The sequence below is a fragment of the Pipistrellus hanaki genome (genome assembly GCF_964339955.1).
Source record: "Pipistrellus hanaki genome assembly, chromosome: 4".
NCBI classification, from domain to species: Eukaryota; Metazoa; Chordata; class Mammalia; order Chiroptera; family Vespertilionidae; genus Pipistrellus; species Pipistrellus hanaki.
The window spans coordinates 2,622,472-2,650,053 of NC_140506.1; the positions used below are offsets into that span (position 1 = coordinate 2,622,472).

Below are 27,582 nucleotides of genomic sequence, written 5' to 3' on the forward strand. Positions count from 1 at the left end.
AATCATCTAGCCCACTGTTCGGCAAACTCATCAGTCCACAGAGCCAAATATCAACAGGACAACGATTGACATTTCTTCTGAGAGCCACATTTTTTAAACTTAAACTTCTTCTAATGCCACTTCTTCAACATAGACTCGCCCAGGCCGTGGTGTTTTGTGGAAGAGCCACACTCAAGGGGCCAGAGAGCCGCAGGTGGCTCGCGAGCCGCAGTTTGCCGACCACGGATCTAGACACCTTCCCGCCTTTGGCCTCCGGCACGTGCACATGTCAACCCCAGAGCTGTTTGGTCCCAGGTTCGAAGGCCCCTGCTCTCTGGAGCACGTCACCGTCCTCTCGCCAGCCTGTCTGGCTCACTGCGCGCCTACAGGTGCAGCGCTGCCTCCAGAGGCTGGAGGAGGTTCTGAGGGGAGGAGGGCGGGGAGAGTTTACGGCCCCAATAACCTGTCTGGGAATTTTCCTTCCATGTGAGACACCAGTGTCTGCCGCGTAGCAGGCCCTGTTTTCACAGGCAGCTCTGAAAGTCTGACACATCAAAACTAAAATAGGAATGTTCCACACTAAGACGTTACAAAGACCAACTTTCTCCAGCCGGGGAGAGACACAAACCAGAGTATTTTTTTAAGTTAACAGTGAGTATACCATTGTGGACGAAAAGAGCCACATGTAACCTGACAGCTCAGGGGAGGCCTGCGTGGCAGTCTTGCAAACTCAGACCTAAAGTAACCACAAAGGATGGTTTGGAAATTAAATATCTAACTACAAACAGGTTATAGTGGGTAGTCATGTCCTAGGCCTATATTTCCCCTGACAAAGATCAACTCAGATCTTCTTTCCTGAGCCCATTTGCCTTCCTGCCTCTAAGATAACATATCTGTGAGATGTCTGGGTAACTTGTAATTTCCTTTCCCCCTCTCCCCCCGCCCCAGACCCCTCAGGGCACAACAAATGGCACCTGGACATCCCCTCATTGTTATCAAGTTAATTGTCAACTGTTAATTAGTTAAACTTTAACTGTTAAAGTATCCTGTATCCATCTCTGTGAAAGGAGCTCATGTCCATCATTTCACCTTTTACCCTATCCCAGAGGTTTCCCCGCTTTGCTCTGTCCCCCATCCCTAATTTATCACCAATGAATTTCATGTAACCCACCTCTGTCCCTCCTTTGATTTCAGTGTATAAATAGAAATGTAACCCGCCATTCTCCAGAGCATTATCTCAATCCGTTGAGGTTCTACTTCCCGGCATATGTCGACAGTTTTGGCTCAAATAAACTCACAAAAATTCTTTACAAGTTTCAATAGTTTGGGGATTTTTTGTTTGTTTGTTTGTTTGTTTGTTTTTTGGTTAACAGCATGAAAACAATGGTGTTTAGATTCTCCATATGCTATTATCCAGATCTCTATTTTTTATATTTCTATAAAAGTCTGGTTTCAGATGCTATACCCAGCCCACTGCAGAGAGAGCAGACGTGACGGACGTTAATGGCCAATTCTTAGGGAGCCCTTGGGGCCAGAGCTGCTCTCAGGAGTTCACACACCTGATCACGTGATCACATGCGCTAATTCACAGATGCACGGACCGAGGCCCCAGGCGATAAAGTCAGCCAGCCCCCCTCACTCGGGAGGGAGCTGGGATTCGAATACATTTGTCCTATTTATTTATTTATGCGGGTGCTTCATCAGTTCAGTTTCGGAGGAACTGCCTGTTGTGTGGAAACCAGGTCGGACATTAAGGGAGGACCTCATCAGGGCCTCCCCACACCTTCCCACGAGCACACCACTGCCGCCCTCGTTCCCACATGAGACCACAGAGGTTCAGGGAGGTACCAGCTGCCCGAGGCAGGTACAAAGTCAGTGGAGACCTTGGGTGCCTCTGTGCCTAACCCATGGGCACAGACAGTGGTGTGGTAAAGGCCTAGGAGGGGCGGGAGCGAGGTGGAGGGGGCCAATGGGGAAAGGGGGGACACCTCTAATGCTTTCAACAATAAACTTTTTGAAAAGTCAGTGGGAACGCCAGGCACTGAGTTCATGCCCACCCTCAACTCTGCTGAGCACAGCAGGTGGCACACAGTTCAGTAGTTGATGAAAATGCCGGAGAAAGCACCAGGGAGGCACATGGGCATTCTTCCTTAATGGCTGCCAGCTGGACCCAAGGCGACAGGCAAAGCCAAGTCTTGGTTACCCATAGTACCAAAAAGGCAGACCTGTTCTCAGCACTGAGTCTTATCTTTGCCCAGATGTGGGGAGTGGGTTTTGATATGTAAATCCAGTCAAGCACCAGGAATGCTGGGGCCTACTCAAGAATGCAAATAATCTCCTTTGTCCTGATTTTGGTAAAACTTAGTATTTGGGATGGGAAATAAACTCACTGCATCCCCTCTGGGTCACTGTCTCTCTATAGGGGTGTCGAACTCAATCAGAGAAGGGGCCAAAATCTAAAATCCAGCCTAAATCGCGGGCCGAATGGTTTACTGAACAGTCATAAACTGACAATGTCATAAACTGACAGCGGAGTGCAGTGATGACAGCGCGGTGCGGGCCACATTGCAAGGCCTGGCGGGCTGGATTTGGCCCGCGGGCCTTGTGTTTGACACATGTGCAAAGAGGGCAGCGGTCCAACCAGTTCCAGCTTTTTCCTTCTATCTCTGTCTCTTTCTCTCTCTCTCTCTCTCTCTTTCTTTTTCAATCCCCGGCCGCCTCTACTCCAAGAACCGGATCATCTCTCTTTCCGTGCTGGACACGGAAAAGAGGGACCACCCCCCCAGACCCTCCCTACCTTGCCACAAATGCCAACGTATCTCACGTATATTCGAGTGATGCTAACACAGTACAAACTGCGGCACTTCTGCAGGATTCAGAGAAAGCGTGTTTAATGACTAAGTGGTTCATGTAATTCAATGAACAAAGGAATCCAGGCGGTCTTTTTGATGCCTAGGACAAATTGCAGCATTTCAAATACAATAACTCAGCCTCTCCGCTTCCTGCATTCTCCCCTCAAAAATATATGCAAACACTGAGCACGTTTTCATTATTAAAAAGAAAATCGTTCTTTTCATTCTTTCCTAGTAATACTTTTAAAGGTTAAAAGGCTAAAAATTATTCAGGCAGCAATTTTTTTTTAATAGCATGGGTCACAACATCTGTGTTTTTCAGAGTAAGAACCTTTATAACCTTATGCAAATTCAGATGTGAAAATATGCCAATCGAGTTATGCAATTATCCGGAGGCGAGGACAAGAATAAGGTGCAAGTGCATGAATCACGCTCCTGCGCCTTGTGTTCTGAGTCAGGAAAGGCCAGGTAGTACCTATGCTAGGCTCTCAGGCGCACAGACCGGCTGTCACGTATTCCGCCTGCTGTCTGGTGGTTTCCCCCCACAGCCCTTTAAAAAAGGGCGCACCATGTGCAGCTCAGGGGCCCTTAGGCAGGGCCAGCAGCCAGTGGCCACCATGTTCTGACCCTGACCTCTGGCACGCTATTCGTAAACACGAGAAGTGAATGTGCTGACTGTGCACAGTGAGGCGGGAGAGAGGAGGCGCCAGGCAGTGTGATGAGGGACACAGCCTGCTGACGACATTTGTGACACTCCTACGGGTGAGAGAGCCGGGACTAAACCACCCCCAGAGGACAGCATGTGCAAACTTTCACCTGGAAACCGTATGTGACAGCAGAAATTCGGGGGGGGGGGGGGGGGGGGAGAGATGAATCAAGTCTTTTTATAAGTACACTAGAGACCCAGTGCACAAAACTGGTGCATGGGTGGGGTCCCTAAGCCTGGCTAGGGATCCCCGCCTCACCATCTCTTCCCCTCTCCATCTCTTCCTCTCACCTTTCCTCGCTGCCCTCACCACCCTGGTTTCATGTCCCAGCCTGGAACCGGCTCTGACTGGGTGATTGGGACCTGCCAGCCCAGGGAGAGACTGGGAGGTTGGCCAGCAAGCCCCATCAGCAATCGGGGCCTGCGAGCTGGGGGCAGCTCCTGCATTGAGCATCTGCCCCCTGGTGGTCAGTGTGCATCATTCTGGTCATTCCGGTCATTCGGTTGTAATGGCTGCTTAGGCTTTTATATGTATAGATGGCTATGCAGTAAATTCACAGTGGAAAACACGAAACGTCCTCATTTTGTAGCACGGCTCCAGGTGAGACCTATGCAGGCTGGTCCCGGGTTAATCACGTCCGCACGGAACTACGCCCGTCCCACAGGAGGCCGAGTCAGACCGCCACCCATGCTCACGAGGGTGATTCTGCACAACCAGCTCTGCTCCGGGACACGGCTGGGTGGAACGGAAAGAACCGGCTCTCACAAATGCATCCTCAGCCGCTTTCCCTGTCTCCCCCTCACCCTTTCCCGCCGGGTCTGCCTCTGTGGAGGCGGCTGTCCCTCACAGACGACTCAGATTGGTTGGCTGCCCACCTCATCAGATGTCGCATTAAAAAAACAGACACCAAATAGCCTCGTATGCATATTGAGTTGCTTCTGCTCTTCAAACCCCATTAAGTTCTTATAAACCTCAATTAGTGAGAGAACAGCTCATTAGAACAGCCTGTGCTCGACAGAGTTAGAGCCTCGCAAGGAAGATGAGGCCCAGACCTGGTGCTTAACCCTCCCCCTCTCCCACGTCCAGCCCTCAGTGTCTGAGCCTAGTCCAGTGGTCAGCAAACTCATTAGTCCACGGAGCCAAATATCAACCAGGACAACGACTGGAATTTCTTTGGAGAGCCAAATTTAAAAAAAAAAAAACTTCTTCTAACGCCACTTCTTCAAAATAGACTCGCCCAGGCCGTGGTATTTTGTGGCAGAGCCACCCTCAAGGGGCCAAAGAGCTGCATGTGGCTCGAGAGCTGCAGTTGGCCGACCATGGACCTTCCTTCTCATTGGAGAAAATCACTCTCGTCCTGCTGAGAGTCACCTTCACGTCACCAGGCTCTGGGAGGCTGTTTATTCTGGAGACGTCCTCCGGACAGAGCTGGAGAGAATGGAGAGGAAATCTAGAGCAGGCGAGAACATAGCCTGCGTTCGTGGAGATTTGAATTGGATCAAAACGGGTAAGTGATTTAAGCAAGGGAGGGAAATGAGCACAGCCATTTGTGACGTCATTTAAACAAAGTTCCAAATACCTGTCTAATTTCCACAGTTGCTAAAGGGTCCATAATTTCACCAATAATGGGAAATAGTAGAGATTATCAGAGGTGTTTCATCAATGCCTGCTGAAGGAAAACACGAGCAATGCCATCTGTGTGTGGCAGTGTGAGAGAGGCCTCGGCAGCGTGGGAACAAGGTGTTTTTAAACGTCTGACCTCAAAGAGCAGTCAACACGGGCGCAGGCCGCCCTCCAGCCGGCCCACGTGCCTCACAGGAAGAAGCTGAGTCGGTGCTGCTGCCTCGGTGGTTAACCATCCCCCCGGCCTTTTCTCTTTAGTGGGGGAGGGGGTTACATTGCTGCAATGAGAGTTTTAAGCTTTCAAGCGGTCATTGTGAAAAAGTCATTGTTTGGGACGTTGTGGGTAGTCCTCACTGCTTCCTTCACTCGCTCACTCTGAAGCACTCCCAGAACAGCCCTGCCCCGAGGACAGGAGGGACCGCAGTGCAACGATCGCAGCTAATTTGCTAAAACCTGGAAAATGGTAAAGATGTGCTTTTCCCACATAATCACTCTCCCTCTGACACTGCTTCCTAGGCCTCAGGAGGCAGGGGGGAGGAGGTGGGTACACAGCCCCAGCTCCTCGCGGCTGCGGGAGGTCTGGGTTCCAGGCGAAGCACTCGGATTACGCATCACTTGAAGCTGCTGCGCTTCCCCACACAACGCTCTTGTTCAGTCTCACAGTCCGCTGTGTCCAGCGAAGAGACCGGAACCGGGGCACGAAGGCGGCCCCTGAGAGCCACCCAGAACCCACAGAACCCACCCAGAACCCACAGATCCCACCCGGAACCCACAGATCCCACCCGGAACCCACAGATCCCACCCGGAACCCACAGATCCCACCCAGAACCACTCACGCCGGAGTCTCAGACAGGCCCATGCTGCACGAACCACCAGGATGCAAGCAGGATTGAAATCCAACCAAAACAAAGCAAACACCAAAGAGGGGGAGAGATCAACCAAAGGACTCGTGTGCATGCCTACCCGCCTACCCAATGGACACAGACAGACACACGGTGTGAGGGCAGGAGGGGGGGCTGGGAGGATAAGGACACATATGTAATACCTTAATCAATAAAGGAATTAAATAAATAACACCTTTCAGGAGGGAGCAGGTCAGGGAGGGAGGGCAGAGCCCAGAGGACGGGAGTGCCCGAGGCTCAGGCAGAGCCGCCTGGCCGGGCCCAGGAAGGCCGCGGGGTGAGCGAGCTGCGGCCTCGGTGAGGAAAGAAGAAAGAGGCCGAGCCAGCGCCCGGGGCCAGGAGGAAGCAGGCAGGTGTGCGGCTGGACCGGCTCCGGTTTGGGGGGTAAAGGCCGGGAGGCCGGGGCCCGGGGGCTGGGACCCGGAGCCTGCAGCCGTTGAGCTCGCCCAGGGAGGGAACCCCAGGGTGTACGGGGTTCCTCACATTAAGGAGAGAAAAGAGAGGTCAAGCGGAGGACGTTTCCCAATAACGAAAACGAATAACAACGGTCTGGAAAGGCACCGCCAAAGAACACACTGAGCGGCCGCAGAGGAAGACGCACGCCGCTCAGGTACACCCTGTGCACAGCCAGGAGGGCTTCTCCCTCCTGCTTCTGAGGCAGCAGCGGCGGCCAGGGCCCTGGTGGCCGTGGGCACGCTATCTCCTCGAACTGCTCGCCCGCACGTGTGGTGACAACAGCCCGGGCCTCGCTGGCCCTGTCTGCCATCGGAACAGGGGGACACACTGAAGCCTGTTCTAGCAGCACATGCTCTCCTCGCTAACCAGCTCCCTGCCGTCGGTGGCATCTTAATCCACGCACACAGGACGCACAGCCCCCACGGCGATGCGAGGCCGTCCTGTGGAAGCAGGAGCGCACGGGAGCTCCCAAACGTTTTCCAGCGTCCTGGAGCCCAAGGAAACGTGCACTGACGTCACCCCCACCGGGCCCCCCTCACCGGACGGCTGCCGCCCCGCCGCCCCGCGGCCTTACCTGAGAGACACGGCGTGCGGCCCGTACAGCTCCCGCACCGCCGACAGGTCGGCCTCCAGCTGCGGGTGCTTGCGCAGCTCCCCGTCGAAGCTCACCTGCGGGGGAGGGGGGGGGGTGAGGATGCCGTCCACAGGGCGGGTCTGGAGAGGGCCCCTCCTCTGTCCCCCTCGTCCACACACACGGATAACCCGCAGACCAGCCTCCAGCGTGCTCGGGCTCCCCTACGTCTAGCAGAGCTGACTGTGCTCCAAAGTCAGATTAGACTGCTCTGTGCGGAGAACGTGCACTTGTGAAAGGCACGGAGAGAAGGGGCTGGCAGGTGATCTGAAAAGCTTCCGGACTGAATTTCTGGGCTGGAGAGAAGCGAGCCCGTCCCCGCAGCACGGAGCTGGATGGCCCCTGTGGGCCTGGAGGGGTGAGCCTGCCGGCGGCAGGGCCGCCCGGCCACGGAGTCGCTCTGCCGGGGAGGCAGGCCTGGGCACAGATGGCTGCTTCCTCTGCGTCCCTGTCCCCACGGCCTGGCAGGTGCTGGGAGACCAACTACCGAGTGTCCGTTCGGAATGGACAAGTCGGCCTGCATTCTTCCGTGCGATGACTACACTGGCTTCACAGCGCCTTTTTAACACGCTACCTTCTCGCTATTCTGTCCCGCTCCGCAGCCCAGCGATGGAGAGGCTGAGAGAACAGAACAAGCCGCCTTCCACAGCCATGTCCTACCCCGACCGCCCCGTGAGAAGCCCAGCTCCTCCGGGAGCAGCAGAGGAAGGCTTTTCTGTGCGCGCCCACGTGGCGAGGCCACTGCCGTGTCCGCGAAGGACGACCTTGGTTCCTAACAAGTTTTCTACAAGCACTTGGCATCCGTGTGAGAGAAAGGAAGACAGGGATGCCAATCCTGGGCATGCTCAGGCATGAGGGCCCATCGGTTTCTATAAAGGAGAACCTTCCTCTACTGAAGACGACCAGCCCATGCTTTGTGAGAGCTGGCATTGTCTCAAAACATGGACCGAGCACTGTGTACTTAAGAACTGTCTGTCAGCCAAAACCGGTGTGGCTCAGCGGATAGAGCATCGGCCTATAGACTGAAAGGTCCCAGATTCGATTCCAGTCAAGGGCATGTACCTTGGTTTCGGGCACATCCCCATGAGGAGGTGTGCAAGAGGCAGCTGATCGATGATTCTCTCTCATTGATGTTTCTAACTCTCTATCCCTCTCTTTTCCTCTCTGTAAAAAATCAATAAAATATTTTTTTTTAAAAAAAAAGAACTGTCCGTCAAAAACATGAGGAAGTGCTGTGTGTAGGGTCACCATCATGAAGTAAGACAGAGTCCATGTCAATGAACGATGACAGTCAAAGAACCGCAGGAGCCCCCGTCGCTTCTGAGAAGTGTGGGACGGGAATGTGGTGAGCGGGACGGATGCCCCGTCAGCCACAGGCCCTCACAGCCGTCCGCCCGCACGCAGAGGCGATGCTCCTCGGGGAGGGGTGCGGGAGGGCCCCGTGCGCTTACCTGTCCTCCATAATAAAACTCTTCAGAGTCGTTATCCCCTTCCGAGTCCTCTTCCACCGCACTGTTCTGTCTTGACTCCTTAAAATAATAGAGCGAGAGGACAACTTCAGTGGTCAACCGCGTTTGCTTCCCGAAGAGAAAGTAGCCAGCGGCTGTGACAGGGGGTCTCTGCATGTCCCCTGGGTTTTACGGGAGAACGTTCTGGGTGCACATGAGCCAAGAGCAGGACAGACAGGAGGCGGCCATGTGGGGCGTTCAGTGAGCTCTATGCACTTCTAACCTTCTCCTCTGCTTATCCTGGTTCATTCGGTGTGATGTTTTATGTCTACATCAGAAACCACATATCAGCAATTACAGCTTTGAGTTTGTTCCGATGGAACAGCTGACAGGCTCATGCTGATTCAATTTTGTACATTTTGCTTTTCAATTACAGTTTGCATTCCATATTATTTTGCATTGCTTTCATTTGCACCAATTCAATTTTTTTATTAAAAAGGTTCTCAGCATTATTGTCACAGATGGTCCTCACTCCCACTGCCAACTCTACACAATGGCATGAAAGAAAAGACGCCTGAATCTGATAATTAAAAAATCAAATTATGAAAATAAATATGAATCACATTATTTAAAAAAAAACTTTCAGAATACAGAGACTGCTTTCAATTTCAGACTCAAAAGGACATTTAATTAAATTTGCTTGAACTTGAAGGTTGAGTTTCTAATTAACGAAACCATATCCTTAATGCGTCTAAAGCACACACAACAGAAATCCATCTGAATGAACGCGTGGTTACCAATAGTTACTACATCCCTACTCCCTACTTATTATATGTTGAAATAATAAGGCGGGTGGCTCCCTTCAGACAGAAGAGCCTGTTGACCCCAGGTTTTATAACCATCCCTGAATCTACAGGCCAGATTTCAGACTCTTCAGGAAAACAAAAGCCTGGGAGCGAGGATCTGGGCTTGGTGAAATGCCACCGCTCCTGGTGTCAGCCCCGGCATGGCTAACGCAGCGGTGCGGGCGTGGATGGGCACCAGCAGGGTGAACCCTACAACGTGAAAGGCGTCGAACTGAGTGCATGGTTTTAAACCCAAGAACCGATGGCTCCATGGCACTCCGGTTGTTGAATGCCTGGTATTTATAGCTTCAGGTGACCTTTTCGCAGGGGAGGAGGGAAGCTTGTCCCCTGTGGTTGACATTGGCTGGGAATAACCGGAAGCATAGCCCCTCACTCTCGGCTACCTCAGCTGGAGGGTCACGTTCACCAGTGACACCTGTGAGCTGTTGGAGGAGGGCGAGTCCTCGTCTAGTCCGTCGCAGGTGCGAGTGGAATTCGTGCCGGACCCCAAGAAAAAGAGTGTTTGAGACTCAGACAGGAGAACGAGTGATTGCTATTTGCATGGAATTAAACCCCTGAGGTTCCTAAGTCCCATTTGCCGTTGTCCAGCCACAAAAGAAGTTCATTTGAGGCCACTGCCCTTCCCACACAGGAAGTCCCGAAGACACAGGGTTTGAGTTTCATTCACTATTTGCAATCTTAACCTAAACAGCAATGATGATGTTGACTGCAAATACACAGCAAATTTAAAATAGATTTTATCTTTTAAAATAAATACAAAATATAATGTACATACCTCCCCATTTTCCTTCTGTAATTTGGATTTTATGGATAAGCAACAGTTAATGTCATTTGTTTTTCTTAACTCTGAAAGGTATAAATTTAAAAAATCATGTTAGTTTTTAGTATACTATTAACACACATTCGTAAGTTTCAACATAAAAATACCTCTTAGGTGATTCCTTTTGCAAGAACATTAAGGAAGATTCTGAAATTATATTATGTTGGGGAGTTACATAATTTACAAGTTATTCTGGTTTTTCATTGCTCATAAAAAATATGGTCAAACTAGAATGCCACTATACAGACTCCTTCAGCGCTCGCGCTCTCTCTCTCTCTCTCTCTCTCTCTCTCTCTCTCTCTCTATATATATATATATATATATATATATATATCATGAGATCTACAATGCCTCATGATGCTTGTTAAATAAATATTCAGTTTGTCTAGCACTGTCATTACGTATGAAAATATTTTCAAAAAAACAAATATCAACATAATACCTTTAAATAAGACTTTTTAAAGTACAATAAATGTATGCACTTAAACAACTGTCAAAAAATAAAATAAAGCACCTGAGATAGAAAATTTGGATGGAGAACCAGATTTCTAAACGCTAAAGATTTATTACCTGTTATATGGGCTAAAGGAAACCAAAACACAAAGCTACCTAATAACCAAATAAATATTAACCTAAGACAAAAAATAGTGTATTCTTATTACCTGTTGCTAGTCGATGAAAAATTACTGGAATTGGCTCTGTAGTAACTAATACATCTTCATCATTTTCTGAACTTGACACATATGTATTATCTGCAAAGAAGTATAGACAATTAAAGGCCTAGTAACTTAAAAAGAAATACATCTTTTATAAGAAATACTTATAAAAATATAAAGTTCTATCCTTATCACCTCTAACACTCACGAAGCACACACTGTTGTTCTAGTAAGTCAGAAAACAATGAAGTAAATTGCCAACGTATGTATAAACTCGTTGTGAATGGCTCCTCCTAGGGCTGTGGTCGGCAAACTCATTAGTCAATAGAGCCAGATACCAACAGGACAAGGATTGACATTTCTTTGGAGAGCCAAATTTTTTAAACTTAAACTTCTTCTAACGCCACTTATTCAACATAGACTCGCCCAGGCCATGGTGTTTTGTGGAAGAGCCACACTCAAGGGGCCAGAGAGCCGCATGTGGCTCAAGAGCCGTAGTTTGCTGACCACTGTCCTAGGGAAATACAGCCTTTGGGACAAACACTGTCCACATACATCTAAAATGGCCCGTCTGTGGCAAGGAATCCTTTGGATGCAACAGGTTGCCCCAACTCACTGAGCAGGGGCCTTCCTGGTGTCTCTCTCCAGGCAGGAAGCAGAGTGGAGGGAGGAAGCTCACCAGGGCCCCAGGTGCCGCCAAAAGACTCCATAGCAAGTCCCTAAGGAGTCTGAGCTAAAGCTTCTGCTGTACATCCTATCCCCCGGGTCACTCTAACATACATGTTGTTTCTTTTTCTTAATTTTTATTTTCCAATTATGGTTAATTTTCATATTACTTTGTGTTGGCTTCAGGTGTACAGCATAGAGGTTAGACAATCAACCATACACTTTACAAAAATAAGGGATGTTCTTGAACTGATACGAAGTCTCCCAGTTCTTCTTCCACAAACTAACTTCATCTAAATAACACAACCCAAGTCAAACGCATGGGACACTTCATTACCCCACAGATTCTCCGCTTCTTATGCATTTTTCGTTTCCTCTGGGAAAATATTTTTTTTATAAATTTAGGACTTTTCCCTGATAAATCCTGATCTTCAAGTACATGCTAATACAACAGAATGCAGAACTGTTTATCCTACTTTGCTCACTGATGATCACAAGACATACGTGAAATAGCTGTCTACCAAACACTTTATCAATTCAGTAACAAAATGGCCCCATCCTATGCTGAATGATGTATAAAATATGTGAATTTTAAATATAAAAATAGAGATACATAATACCCCTTACACACAACAAACCAAAGCCTGGATTAATTTTTGCAAGGGGAATGACTCTTTAGATGACTGTGTAGATGCACAATCAAAGATCTCCAGTCAAGTTTTCACAATATTATGTCAGTGCAGCGAGAACATGATGTTTAGTTGACAGGTATCTAAGTCACCACTTTATTTCCAAAGAAACATCTGTGCTGTTTTCAGACCCTGAGATGTGAGGAGAGAGAGTCTCGCGTGTGCATGGCCCAGCCACACGAGGCTCAGCAGACACAGGCTGTCACGCGTGTTCAGAGAGGAGAGAGGCCACGTGCACGCGTGAGGATTAGATCTGAAACCGAGAAGGTTTGCCTCGTTACTTCGATTTGTTTTCATCAGAGATGTTGCCTTATTTCATTTTCACGCAGCATCACGTGAGAGTTTCCTGGGTCACAAGTGGGACCCCAGGTTCAGGAACAGACGTGGCACACATTGGTTTTTCTGGTCATTCTCTGGAGTCTCCTCTGCCCAGAATCTTGGCTTTCGGGAAAGGGCGCAGAAAGCCCTCCATTCAAGGCAGTTTCTAAATTTCTTAAATCCTTGTGAAGAGACCAACTGGTTCAAAGCTGCCTGCCTCTGCAGAGACGTAGTTCCTCCCTGGGCAGCGCACTCCCTGAAGCAAGCTCGTGGAGAAAGGAGAATGAGAAGGACGCATGAAGGCAACAGAAGGAGCCACTGAGCAGCGACAGGGGAGACACAGAGCAAGCTGAGAGGTGGGCACAGCCACCGGCAGTGTCTCCGAGTCCCGGAGGGAGGAGGTTTGCCTAAAGCCGTAGTCGGCAAACCGCGGCTCTCGAGCAGCATGCGGCTCTTTGGACCCTTGAGTGCGGCTCTTCCGCTAAATACCACGTGCGGGCACGCATATACAGCGTGACTGAAAATTCATGGCCCATGCCCAGAACTCGGTTTTCAGCCTGGGTGAATCTATTTTTGAAGAAGTGGCATTAAAAGAAGTTTAAGGTTAAAAAATGTGGCTCTCAAAAGAAATTTCAATCATTGTGCTGTTGATATTTGGCTACGTTGTTGAATGAGTTTGCCCACCACTGGCCTAAAACATCAAAAGGCAAGTAAATCACAATGTTTCAGAAAACGGGGCCATGAAGGAGGGAACGGCTTATGTAAAGTGTTGTCACTGGAAGCAGTCAGATTTGACCCAAGAAAGCACAGTTTGGCCTTGGCCGGTGTGGCTCAGTTGGCTGAGCCATATCCTGGGCACTGAAAGGTGGCTGGTGGATTCCCAGTCAGGGCACATGCCCGGGTTTGGGGTTGGGTACCCAGAGTGGGTGTAGATTAAAATTTAATGATTGGGAAAATATTACCATACTGATATGCGTTTGAAAGGAAGTTCCATGGAAATACGATGACTAATTCTCCAGTAGGATGGGAATCAGAGCTTAATTACAGGCTTGATTTTACCACCAAAGGGCACTGGCCTTAGGTAATACTACTGAACTTCACTTCTTCAAGTATGATATGTCCTGACAGTTCTGACCCTACAAAGACTGACATGTGAAGTCAGTTCCATTATGTGTATGAAAATACCACACATACAGTGTACTGGCTGCGTGGGCCAATTCAAACCCCACCACAGAATACACGGATCCCTCCATTCGTGGGCAATATGTATGCAGTTTTTCTTTTTATGAGTGAAATTATATTGGAAGTTCACTACAAACTGCCCCAAGAAAGGAATTCCATTTTTAAAAAGCACAAATGAAAACCAATGCTTTATTTTTCAATTCCAATTTTTCTATATTGTGTTTCCAATATTCAGTATTGGGGTTCCATTTGGCCACCAGAGGGAGCTGAACATCTGGTTCCCTTGGTTTATGGCAGGCATCTTCCGCCACCTTTCCTGTGCTCAGAAGACCTCCCTGCCTCCAAGCTGGGGTTGGATTGTGGCATCGTTTCTATCCCTTGCAGTAAAGTCCTGCACCGCTCATGGCTGCCTCAGGTGAGAAGCACAATAATTATAATATTTACCACAAGCAGGGGGGATTTTAATTTCCTAAAACGCTTAGCAAACATTTAGCACCAAAAACATTCTATATCATGATACATAAGGGCTGATTACAAAATCATCTACAAAAACACATTTTTTCTTTATAAATATATCTTCCCTTGGTCTTCCACTACAATCTTCCCAGAATACTTTTATACTGCTATTTAAAAATGGGCTTATCTTTAATAATAAGTGATTCCCCTTGTGAAATTTGTACAATAGATGAAATACTATGCTCAAAACACGGAGATCATACCAAACAAAAGGTAATACATAAAGTATCTCTTGTTTTCAGAAAGGAGTTTATGATTTACAAAATTTTTAAAGGTGACTTGGATCTTACAGGATTAAAATTCAAAATGCACAATGCTAAGAAAATAAGTTTCACAACATCCTCCTACACATTATAAACTTAAACTATTTTGTTAAAATACTCAAAGTATATATCACCAAAGTTACTTATATCAACCTGGTCCTTTTATACTGGAAAAGTATGATCCCAATCACACAGTCTGTGAATAAGATGGCTGGGTTTGGAAAGGAACTGGAATTTTGTTTCCAATGTATGGCCCTGACAGATGACACCAGTGACGTTGTTAAACATCTGACTGTGCTCGGTGAGAACGCTGGAGTGGAACAGATCCACACAGGGTGGGAAAAAGCCGGTGTACAGTGTGAGTATGTGAAGCACAGGGTGTACGCTTGTCTCCTTACGTGTCGCCTTATTTTCCATTCTCACCACTGTACGCCCACATTGGCCCCACCCTGCCTACGTGAAACACGGGCAGTTAGAATCGGCTGTTCTTTGCATTCAATTCTTACATTGTGCCCTTTTCACTAGGCCAGTGGTTGGCAAACTCATGAGTCCACCGAGCTAAATATCAACAGCACAATTGAAATTTCTTTGGAGAGCCAAATGTTTTAAACTTAAACTTCTAACACCACTTCTTCCCAATAGACTTGCCCAGGCCGTGGTATTTTGTGGAAGAGCCATACTCAAGGGGCCAAAGAGCCGCATGTGGCTCTCGAGCCACAGTTTGCAGACCACGGCCCTAGGGTAAACCAATCCAGTCATGTGCTCTATGCCACGTCAGCAGTGCTTGCTTCGGCCCCTGCTCAAGACAGCAGTCTGGGTGTCACTGGTGAGCAGCATCTTGCTGACATCCCCATGTCACCAGAGTGTCAGGGCCTGCTGGCAGGCTCTGCTGGGATGACGGGGAGCCAGAGAGCCGGCTGACCACAGGAAGGTGCTCGTTTGCTTTCTGGAAAAGGGGTCTGCGGGCTCTTACAACCTGGCTCCGGGGGCGAGCTCGTGTGGGCCTGGTCATGCGTGTCAGGACAGAGCGGGGGCAGCCGTGCCTGTATAGGAGCCTCCTGCAGGGCACCCATGGGCACTGGGTTACTGAGTCCCATCCCAGGTCCCCCTCTCACTCCCAGGCCGCCGTTCCTCTGCAAAGTGGGGGAGTACGGGGACCATGGCCCGGAGTGCTGTGAGAACTGTGTGTGTGTGTCTGCTCCGAGAGACGGGGAGGTTGTTACATTTAGCCACTACCATCACTTTGGCTGTGACACCGTTACCTCTGATTTTTAATTGTGAAAAGTCAAACTATGCTCCCAAACCAACAACTGAACCAGGTTTAAAATGTTTACGTTCATTGCAAGGAGGCGAATGCTGAGGCTGAGGCCATCCGGGGCCCAGGACCTCTTCCCAGGGGGACTGTCTGGACCCCGAACGGCATCCAGGTGAGGACAGGCCCTCACAGGCATCAGCAGACTGCTCCGGTGCCTCTCCGTGGCCCCTGCCATCACCCCCCAAACACAGTGACAGGCAGCACGTCTCCAGAAGACAGACATACGCAGAGGAACCATGACGTAAGCATTTGTGGTAAAAGTTAAAAGGAGAAAACCATACCTGGGTAATCTTCAGACACGTGCACCGAATAGGACACACTGTCAAGACAGAAGGAGAGAGAAACAAGGTCAAGTGACTGCTGTGGAGGAAACGCTTTCACAAAACAAAAGCAGCCCACACACCCACGCATCCACACCGAGACAAGTCTGCGCGACACCACGCGACCCGGCCAGAAAGCCCCAGCCGATCTCCCGGCTCTTTGAGAAGCTCTTCTTGGCCCTGGGACCAGTCACACCCGGGTGAGGGCCCAGCAGGACTCCGGGAGAAGAGCATCAGGGAAGGACTGCGGATGACCGCTTCGGGGACACAGACTGTGGGACAGGAGGACTGTGGCAGTCACAGCAGACACAGTGCCCGGATGGGAGGAGGATGGACCCAGGCCACTCCCAGGCCACGTGGGCTTCCAGAAATCCCACACACACACACACACACACACACACACACACACTCACACTCACTCACACACACACACACTCAGCATCCCCTGCCCCTCCTGGTCCCACAGCGGGAGAGACTGCGGGCGCCCACCTCCACGCCAGCTCCTGCGTCTCCTGTGTAAGGGGTCTGGGGCAGGCGGGGTGCTCAATCTGCTGCTTCACTGCCATGCGCTCCCGACATGCATCCTCCCCTCAGGAGCACTCTCACCTCCCACATTCCTTCCAAACGGCCAGGTCAGCGGACTGCAGCGCCCTCCTCCTTCACTGCCTTAGCCACCGAGATTCCGTCTGCCACGCAGAGCGGGGGGAGTTCCAGGGCCCACGGGGCCCCAGGTCTCAACCCCAGCTGCTCACAGCGCGGCTCCCTGGCCCCAGCTCCCACCCCTCGTGGGTCTTTGCTTCCCAATTGTGTTCTCACACCCTCACCCCTTCCCACACCCCACACCCTGCCCTCGTGCTGCCTGCATTCGGGTCAAGTGGATGGTCACACGGTCACTCCCCACGCACCCTCCCAGGGCCTGCTCCCACCCTCACCCACAGGCCCACACTTCCCCCCGGGCACCAGGGACAAGGAACGCCTGTCCCTTCGTGTGAGACTAACCCATCCACGTGACTCAGGGCCCAGAAGCCCACTCTGCATGTGGGGCCTCGCTGTTAATTCGATCTAACGGTTCCAAATCGGAAATTTGTAAGCAAGGAAGTCCAAAAAGATGCACCCACACTGATCTTAACGGCAGCACAATGTAAAATGAAAAAGTGTCCCAACAGCAAGAGTGCCGATAATGCAATTACAGAAGCTGTCTCTCTCTCTCTCACACACACACACACACACACACACACACACGTCACACCAGGAACGCGTGAGAAAGGGAGGGTGTGAGATCCTGTGTGATGAAAGGGAAGGGGCTTCTGACACATGGAGGTACATACAAAAATTGGACGGCTGTCACGGGTTTTCATTAAAAGTGTGTACACACATGTCTACTACCGATCTATATCGGTAGAAACATGGCTTAAAGAACAACGGCCAGTTTTAACACTTGTTATCCCTGGATCGCTGGCTGGGGGGTCTCCTGAGTCTGTGTGTCTGTGCTATTTGGATCCTTAGGAGACGTGTGTCTTGTGTAAAAAGAATTAAAAGCCAGCAATATCGTCTCCCCTCGCCCTGCAGCCTTTTCTCACGATCGCCTTCCTCTTCCTTCCTGGGAAAGGCGGGTTTGTGCGGGGAATTCTATCTGCTGCCGGAGCGGGCGCTGGCCCACCGGCTTCCCCGGCACTCAGCTACACCCGCTTCTTCCTCACCGCCGGGCCCTCTGTCCCTCCCCACGCGGCTTCTCGGCCGCAGTCAGTACAAGCGAGGACTTGGTGAACGCCTCCCTCCGTGTTCCTGAGCGCCCCTCCCCGGCCCCTGCTCCGGGGGAGCCCCGTTCCTCTCTGACCTGGGTGTGTCACACCGCAGGTTCCCGTTTCAGTGCTGCTCCCACAGTGACAGCTCCATCCGCCGGTCTGCACCCACCAGGACCTCGGAAACCCCCTCTCCGGCCCAGCAGGCAGCTGCTCTGTGTCCCGCCTTTTCCGTAGGGCACTCCACAGGCAGAAGGCACCGACACCAGAACACAGCACTCACTGCCTCCTCACACTCCTGCTCAGCCCAGCAGGTTACATACCGAGATCGGGGTAACAGGAGCTGCAGTGGGGGATCTGGGCCTGCGGACCCCTCGACCACTCACTCACTTCAGGGCTCGAGCCCTCGGCCGCCCCCTGGGCAGGGACATGGGCTCTGGCAGCTGCGAGGGGACCGGGGAACGTGCATTCCTGCGATAGAGCTCCTCAAGTGATTCTGATGAAAGCCAGCCCTGGGCCTGGTTTCCAAAAAACACAGCTGCTGACTGCAGAGTGAAACCCCAAGTCCTTAGGGGGTCCGCCGAGGTTCTTCGTGGTCAGACTCCCAACTGCCCGACCAGCCCCAACCCCGACAGACGCCGCACGAAGGAAGGGAGCAGGCGGTGTGGATCTGGGATCGGGCTCCGCACCAGCTCTGCCTCGGGGTCTCGCCTGCAGCACCAAACCTCAGGGCCGCCAGGAGGAGAGGGCACGGTAACGCATGTCCCCTCGTAAAGCCTCAGGAGAACAAACACATCGAGTACCGATAAACCCAGCTGCTCCGTGAGAACTTCCCTGCCATCCTCATCACCCCCGCACAGGCGGGCTCTCCTGCTTGCGTGCCCTCCGCCCTCAGGACTCCGGCTCAGGGCGGTCCCCTCGGAACCTTCTCCGACCACCCAGCAGACTTGGCTGTCCCGCCCCCCCCCACCCCACACACACACACACACACGTCCCACCCAGCTGGACAGAAACTGTCCTCTGCACCGAAGGTGCAGGCCCAACACTTCCACCCTCAAATGCCCCGGGGTCCACAGGGCCACGCACCCTCAGGAAACCACGTCGGAACAAATCGCAACTCTCCCCAATTACCCACGGCCATACCGTGACGGGCCTTGAACACCTACGGCTCGGACAAGTGTTTAAGAAGGTGATAAAAATCAGCAAACGCTGGTGCCCAGGGCTCTCCCTGAGGGAGCACAGCCGCCTCCTCTTCTCGCCTTTTGGGGAGGACGGGAAGGCTGGGCTCTGAATGCCCCGTCACAGATTTTCTCGGATTTCTGTTTCCTGTTCTACTCAGTGAGGGCGACACTGGCATTGTTACAATCCTGACAGGAGGAGATGACACTCAATGACACGACAGAGGGGAAGAACAGGAAGAAGCTCCAAAAATTAAATAAATCGCCCAGCTGGCGTGGCTCAGTGGTTGAACATCAACCTATGAACCAGGAGGTCACGGTTTGATTCCGTCAGGGCACAGGCCTGGGTTGCAGGCTCCATCCCCAATGTGGGGTGTGTGGGAGGCAACCAATCCATGATTCCCTCTTATCACTGATGTTTCTATCTCTCTCTCCCTCTCTCTTCCTCTCTGAAATCAATAACAAAAAATACATTTTAAAAAAAATGGAAGCACCATTTTCAATACAAAAGAGTAGAAATGTTAGCATTTCAAGCTGATCAGCAGTTTACTAGCTGACCTGTCAGGCGAGCTCTCCTCATGAAGGTCTTTATCAACCTCCTCCTATTTTAAAAGTATAAGGGAAGGTCCGTTCTCTAGACGAGGGCCGTGGTGTGGCACATGTTGGATCAGAAATTTGAGGCAGCGTCCTATGTTCCATGTAAGGAACACGCGTGTTTTACCCACGGCCTCTAATGTCTACTGTGCCCACTTCCATGGCATCTGGAAGACGGGACCCTCCACAGGAGACACGCATCCTTCCTCCACGAGATACTCCCACCCCCCTTACGGGGGTGCAGGGCGAAGACGCCAGCCCGTTACACACCACGCGTCTTCGCGGCACACACGCTCCGCTTTGCAAAGCTTGCTGGGATCGCCCTCAGAGCTACGCTTCCCGCAGTGAAGTCACAGGATCGAAGGGGATGGGATTCTTTCATTTGATTTTTCTGGAAGTGCCCACGTCAGCAAGTTCCGTGCTTACACATTATTCTGCAGATCACATGCTTGGCTTTTCCAGCAAACTCTTCCCAACAGGGATGAGCTTGAAAGGACTACGCTCACCGTGGCCAGAAGCCTAGATGCGTGCTCTGTTTGCGGTCTGAACACACCACATGGTCTGAGCACCACCTCCCTCTCTCCCACCCTGGCCAGGAGCACCCGCCAACAGTAGACCGAAATGAGTCGAGTTCTGCTTCTTTCTCCCCCTTCAGTCATAACCAAGAAGGAAAGGCGGTCACGTGCAATCCCTACGAGATGCGAGGAGGGATGGAGAGGACCAAGCCACCCCCCACCCATCACATATGGACATCTTCCACATCTCCTCCTCCCGAGTACTGCCGGGCCTCTCTGCTCTGCAGTGGGCAGCGATTCCTCACCCAGCTTTGCTCTGACACTCACTAAATGCAGTTGCCTCTGCCTCCTGCTTTCCACTGAGGCTCGGGTTGTAAACGGAGTGAACGGGTTATAAGCGGAGTGAACGGGTTATAAGCGGAGTGAAAAACGTTTACAGCTGCTGCAGAAGATGCCCGCAGCTCACCACGCTGAGGAGCTGAGCGTGATGGGATGATGTATAACGACGGCCAGGCTCTGTTGGGCCAAGAAAACACTTTTTTAGGAAACACTATAAATATTCACAGGAACTGCCATAGGTACTAAGCTAGTACCTCAGCGACTTCCTCAAATATTTAAGGTACGGAAAAACAGTTCCTCCCAAAATAGTCTCCTGTGAAATGCCAAGCACCTGCGCGTGCGTGCGTGTGTGTGTGTGTGTGTGTGTGTGTGTGAGAGAGAGAGAGAGAGAGAGTGAGAGAGAGAGAGAGAGAGAGAGAGTGAGTTAAATTTATGGTGGAAACATTGGTTAACACATTACGTAAATTGTAGGTGTCCATCAAGCGTAATTGTTAAAGCCGCTGAAGTCCGAGGACCCAACCGGTCTGCTTGTCTGGTGCCCTCAGTGCTGTCCCCCGCTCTGTCTGAGCCAACCAAACAGCAAGGCCCCTTCCCGCTCCTCGGCACCGTGTGCCCGGCCTGGATTCCTCTCCCCCTCGCTCCCACTCCTTTCTGTCCCGTTAACTCAAGTCACACATCACCTCCCGGGGAAAAGCTTTCTGGTCGCCCTCCCCAGACTTGGAGACACCTGGCTACAGAGCAGTGACACTGTTGGTAATTATACACATTAATATTTGCTGCCCTCCCAACCCTATATAATAAAAGGGTAATATGCAAATTGACTCTAACAGCAGAATGACCAGGAACGACTGGTCGCTATGACACGCACTGACCACCAGGGAGCAGATGCTTAACGCAGGAGCTCCCCCTAGTGGTCAGTGCGCTTCCACAGGGGGAATGCCGCTCAATAAGAAGCCAGGCTGATGGCTACAAGCGTAGCAGCGGTGGTAGGAGCCTCTCCCACCCCTGAGGGCTCCAGGGCTGCCAGAGAGCTGCCAGCGAGTGGGCCTAAGCCAGCAGGTGGACATCCCCCGAGGGGTCCGGACTGTGAGAGGGCGCAGGCTGGGCTGAGGGACCCCCCTGAGTGCATGAATTTCCATGCACTGGGCCTCTAGTCTATTATAAGATTACAGGGCACCTCTGCCATCTTCACTACAGTATCCCAGCAGCTACCTAGCACATGGTAGGGAGACTGGAATTATTATAAATCTGCCCTAGACAGTTTGACTCAATGGATAGAGCATTGCCTGTGGACTTAAGGGTCCCTTGTTCGTGGTAACCAAACTGTGGCTTGCGAGCCACATGCAGCTCTTTGGCCCCTTGAGTGTGGCTCTTCCACAAAATACCATGGTCTGGGCGGGTTTATGTTGTAAAAGTGGCGTTAGAAGAAGTTTAAGTTTAAAAATTTTGGCTCCCGAAAGAAATTTCAATTGTTGTACTGTTGATGAGTGGCTCTGCGGACTAATGGCTCTGCCGACCACTGGTTGGAGCGTTGTCCTGATACACCAAGGCCAGGGCACACACAAGAGCTACCCAGGATGCATACGTCAGTGGAACAATAAATTGGTGTTTGTATTTCTCTCCCCCTCTCTCCTCCCTTCATTCTCTCTCAGTCAAAATAAAATTTAAAAGGCAATTGGGCCCAAGAGTTCCATGCACGCCGTCTGTTACGCCAGAAACAAGTGTTCTGCCCACAGACAGAGAGCAGCAAGCACTATGACGTGGCCATGATTCCGTTCCACTCCCATTGCGGTCACCAAAAAGAGACACAAGCCTGCAGCGTCAAAACGGTGGGTCATGTGCCTTTGTCATTAAAAATAATTTTATTTTTACTATTTTGCTTTCTAAGCCAAGTTACTCTGCAAAATGTTCATCAGCTTTTAAGCAAATATCATTCCGCTGTTTGCATCCGTGGCCAACAGGAGACCGGTTTTGAAATGCAGAGGCTGTGTGCACGAACTTCTAGGGATAAGCACTCTTATTTGTTTCCTGTCTGCCAACATCCTCTGCCATGATACATGTAGTTTATTTTTCCAGAATCCAATTCCAGCTTTTCTCAGGAGCAAGCACCAGATTACTGTCTACTTATTGCACTGCACTTCCATGGAGAACAATAAGAAGTAAAAAACCATTATTCTTTTATATGCTAACCCTTCAGGAAAACGGGTGAGAAAGATCATCCTCGCTTTTTTTTTTTTTTTTTTTTTAATATATTTTATTGATTTTGTACAGAGAGGAAGGGAGAGAGATAGAGAGAAACATCGATGAGAGAGAGACATCGATCAGCTGCCTCTTGCACACCCCCTACTGGGGATATATGCCCGCAACCAAGGTACATGCCCTTGACCGGAATCAAACCCAGGACCCTTCAGTCCCCAAGCCGACACTCTATCCATTGAGCCAAACCGGTCTCGGCGTTCATCCTCGCTTATCTGAATCCCCAGTGGGTACATGGGCTTTGAAATTCAGGGTTTTCCATATTTTAGGAAGGTGCCAGAGTGCGTATTTCACGCCTTACCCTACAGACCAACCACTCAGCAGCCAAGAGATGCGTGAGTACTGTCTCTTCCTATCCATTCGCCACTAAATATGGGCCAGACTTTATTTTTTTAAGTTGTTTACATTTTCAGAGCTTTTGGGAGTCCTAAATTCTGGGAAAGGAACTGCATATAATCTACATGTTTCAACTTTTCCTGTCTGGAAGTATGGCTCCTGAGGTCATGCTCTCATTAAGCAAACACAGCACTGACTGTAACAAGACACAAAGGCGTACGTACCTCAGCCCGGGCCCTATCCCCTCGCTCTCCCAGAACTGCGCCCACAGAGGCCATCGGCGCCTCCGAAGGGAACAATGAACATCTCCCGCGCAGGGAGATCAGGGTGATGGCCTTCACACTGGGAAGAGCGAGAAGGTGTCTGGGGAACCTTCACTCGGGGTTCAGCAGGCCACCCGCCTTCCTCCGCTCCCAGAGGACTGTGAAGGCCCCAGGCTGGCCGGCCCCCGAGCCACTCAGCACGGCTGCGGCTCCTGCTCCCTGTCCCCACGGGCCCCGTGCGCGGCGGGAGAAGGTGCGCCTTCTTCGGGGCAGGAGACCAGAGAGAAGTCAACTGAGAAAGGAAATTCAAAGCGGAGAGACCTTTCTGATTGCCCCTCTGAGGCCCACCACGGAATAAAAGGCCTTGGAAATGGAGGGGAATTGATGCACACAGGAAACAGGACCCTGATGCCACGGTGTTCCGGTGAAAACAAGTCAGTGACCGGCGAAGCGCACCCTCCGCTGACTGGTGGGGACACTGCAGGTCCAGGATGGGAGTTCCCCGTGGGGTCCGCGGGGAGCGAGGCTCTCCTCCTCACCGGCTCCTGGTGAGTGCTCGCTGAGCAGGCCAAGAGCTTCTGACTCCTCTGTGACAAGATCTAACCTTCCTCCTCACCATGTTTCCAAACACAGAGTCGGCAGCAGCAGCCACCATCCACCCCTGCCCCCTCCACCCCTGCCCTGCCCGCAGCGACTCCTGTCTCCCAATTAAATGCCAGTCCGTGCCGTGGTCCATGCTATATTTCACCTGTGATCATCACTCACAAAAGAACTTCATATTCTAAAAGTCCAACGTGGTCCTCAAAGGAAATCACGTAAAAGATAACCAAGTATCTCTTTGATTTCCGGCACGGAATCGATATTTTTTCAGCGGAAGTGCCAGGTAATAATCGCGCAGAGGTGCAATGCTGTCACGTCACCTCTCAGGAAGTAAAAACAGGCTTGGCGTTTATAACACTACAGGGATGAACAAAGAGAAAAGTTATAAAACTAGCAGCATCCAGTTGACGCTACCCCCTTGCATGGATGACTCTACGTTTTATGTTTATCAGACACCTATTTTAATTTAGAAGAGGAAATATACCCACGTGCTTGCTCTAATGGTAGCGGCCAAGCAAAAACAGGTCCTAACACCTTAGTTAATAATCCCCATGTGCGTTCACTTTAAGAAAGCATGTGAGGTGTCTGTGTGACTACACTTGCATTCTCAAATGCATCTAGCTCTTTCCTTCGCCCACGTCACATTCTGAAGTGAACTCTGCCGAGTGCAGGGCCTTGAATAACAGACAGGAGACACCTAAGGGCCAGGCTTCGGGGTCCTCAGGAGTATGTGTCCCCCTCAACAAGCCAATGGTCTCTTCCTGTTTAAAGGTGCAAGGTGACAGGATACTGAAGCAGTCACCGGTGTCATCAGTGTCAACCTGATCTGGAACACATTGATGGAAGGAGAGACACTCATACCCAACCTCAAAGAAATCACTCAAAAAGAGTTCACTTTCTGAACTGAAGAGAGAAATAAATTCATTCGCGTAACACTCAGAACACTATGCCAGCTCTACCAGTTAACAATGCGGACTTTTTTCAATAGGTGGTATATATGTTCAATACTCATATGTTGGTATATATGCTATTTGATATGTATGCTATTTGGTTATATTGACAGCAAGCTTCAAAACTTCATATGTCAAATTTGCTGAAGGTGTTAACATCATAGATTTTTTATGCTTAAAAATGTCAAATCTCGTGGCAAAAAAAAAAAAAAGGAGCATTAACAGGAAATTTTAATTCATTGCTTTATTTTGAAGAAAAAATTATCATATACTTCGGGAAGCTTATGGTGAACATGCTCCATCTCAAGACACTGGTGAACGCTGGTTTAAACACTTTAAATGTTATGATAACTTTGATGAGAAAAGACAAAGAACGTCCAGGTCAACCAAAAATGTTTGAAGACCAACAATCACAAGCATTATTGGATGAAGATACATGTCAAACTCAAAAACAACTTGCAGAAAGATTAAACATTGCTCAGCAAACAATTTCTGATCATTTACAAGACAATGGAGATTTTAAAAGAAGGAAAATGGGTGCCACATCAACTGAACAAAAGACAAATGGAAAACCAAAAAGTCATCAGTAAAATGTTGCTTCAACAGCACGAAAGAAAGTCTTTTTTGCATTGAATGTTTCTGGTGATGAAAAGTGGCTTTATTTTGAGAATCCTAAATGCACAAAATCATGGGTTGATCCAGGTCAACCATCAACATCGACTGCAAGGCCAAATCACTTCAAAGAGAAGACAATGCTCAGCGTTTGGTGGGATCAGGAAGCTGTGGTGCATTATGAGCTTCTCAAACCAGGTTAAACTGTTAATACTGATCGCTACCAATAATAAATAATCAATTTGAACCACGCTTTAATCATGAAATGACCAGAATGTGCCAGAAGACATGGCAACATAATTTTGCTTGCTGATAACGCACCATCACACACTTCAGAACCAGTTAAAGACACATTAAAAGATCTTGCCTGGGAAGTATTAACCCATCCACCGTATTCACCAGCCCTTGCTCCTTCAGATGACCGCCTGTTCTGATCGATGGCACACGCACTTTCTGAGCAGCACTTCAAAACGTATGAAGAAGTGGAAAATTGGGTCTCTGAATGGTCTGCCTCAAAACAGGAAAAGTTCTATTGGGACAATTCCCTGAAAGATGGGGAAATGTGTAGCTAGCGATGGGCATTCCTTTGAATAAAGCACTTTTGATGTTTCTCTTGAAATTATCATGTTTTCCCTTATTACAAAATCCACATTATTAACCGGTACACCTGGTAGTCATAAAAATGGGCCAACTATCTGGCCTCTTATTTTATAGGAAGGAAACTAAGACCCTGAGAAGTGTAGTAATTTTCTCTTCACTGCACAGCACTTAGTCCACAACTTAATTCTTGTTTGGTGCAGATGCCTTTCATTAAATCTGATCATGTTCACAGTTATTTCACTGAATTTGTGTAGTGCACTTAATAACAGTATATGCAGCACAACACTAGTTCTTGATCCACTCAGCAATCAATCAATAAACCAATCAGGAAGTGTATTTAACAGCCACATGTGAAGAAAAAAATTATCTTTCCTCTGTATTTTGTTAACTTAGCAAAGCAATTTATGCTAATAGAGACACGTCTAATTCTACTTGGCATCAGTTTTGCAAATCAATATTAGTAAACAAAGGACTGCTCCTGTCATGGCCAGGTAACTGTTGAAACTGTTTTGACTTAGTCCCAGCTGCCAAAGCAATGACGGCAAAAACCTGTCTGACTTCATTCTTTAAATGAATGGGGTTTCCCTTTGAAGATGAGCAATTTTCAGCCACTACACCTCTGTGTGCGCACCATGGGACGGGGCCATACCACTGCCACATACTTTAGTGCATTTATGAGAGAGAAAAATGGTTGACATCCAGTCAGTCTGAATGTAAAGGAGCCATTGCTTACCTACGTCAACGAAGATCTCTGACTTGTCTCATCGCATTATAAAATATCTTTCAAAGTTAGCACACAGATATCTCCAATATGAAAGCATATGGGGAAATTCTAAAGGATTCCGCATGAAATTTCATTCTGAGTGATATCAAAATCATACTTTATAAATTATGCAACATTTCATGAAACTTTGTTGGAGGAGACATCCACTCACAAATATTTAAGTTCCTTTACATGACAGTATCTCAAATATCGAATATTAGTTTCACGCTCTCTTTTGGAAGCATTTCTATATCAGACATCCTTGGAATAGGAAAAGCAACTGATTCTGGGGGGACTATATGAGTCTCATAGGGGTGCCCTGCTCTCCCCCCCCCCAATAAAAAGAAAAAACTAGTCAAGATCTGAGGAAGTTGTAGGACCTCAATTTTGTAAGTGAGATTCCTATAAAAACAAAAGCCCACTGGGCTGGTGTTGTTCAGTGGTTGAGCATCAACCTATGAACCGGGTCGCAGTTTGATTACCCGTCAGTCCTGTACATGCCCAGGTTTTATCCTGATCCCCGGTGGGGGGCAGCCGATCAATGATTCTCTCTCATTGATGTTTCTAACTCTCTCTCTCTCTCTCTCTCTCTCTCTCTCTCTCTCTCCCTCTCCCTTTCTCTCTG

The 27,582-nt window shown here is 49.6% G+C and overlaps 1 protein-coding gene across 1 annotated transcript in view; it reads right to left on the bottom strand.

The window, feature by feature from the left end:
* PARP8 (poly(ADP-ribose) polymerase family member 8) overlaps positions 1-27,582 on the bottom strand; it is a 91,832-nt gene that overhangs the window by 32,340 nt on the left and 31,910 nt on the right. Inside the window, exons 3-7 of the mRNA XM_084881005.1 lie at positions 16,171-16,208; positions 10,947-11,036; positions 10,240-10,310; positions 8,602-8,679; positions 7,094-7,188 (exon numbers count right to left, since the gene is read on the bottom strand). Of these exons, the coding sequence (XP_084737131.1) occupies positions 7,094-7,188; positions 8,602-8,679; positions 10,240-10,310; positions 10,947-11,036; positions 16,171-16,208 (372 nt within the window). The remainder of the gene's footprint in view (positions 1-7,093; positions 7,189-8,601; positions 8,680-10,239; positions 10,311-10,946; positions 11,037-16,170; positions 16,209-27,582) is intronic.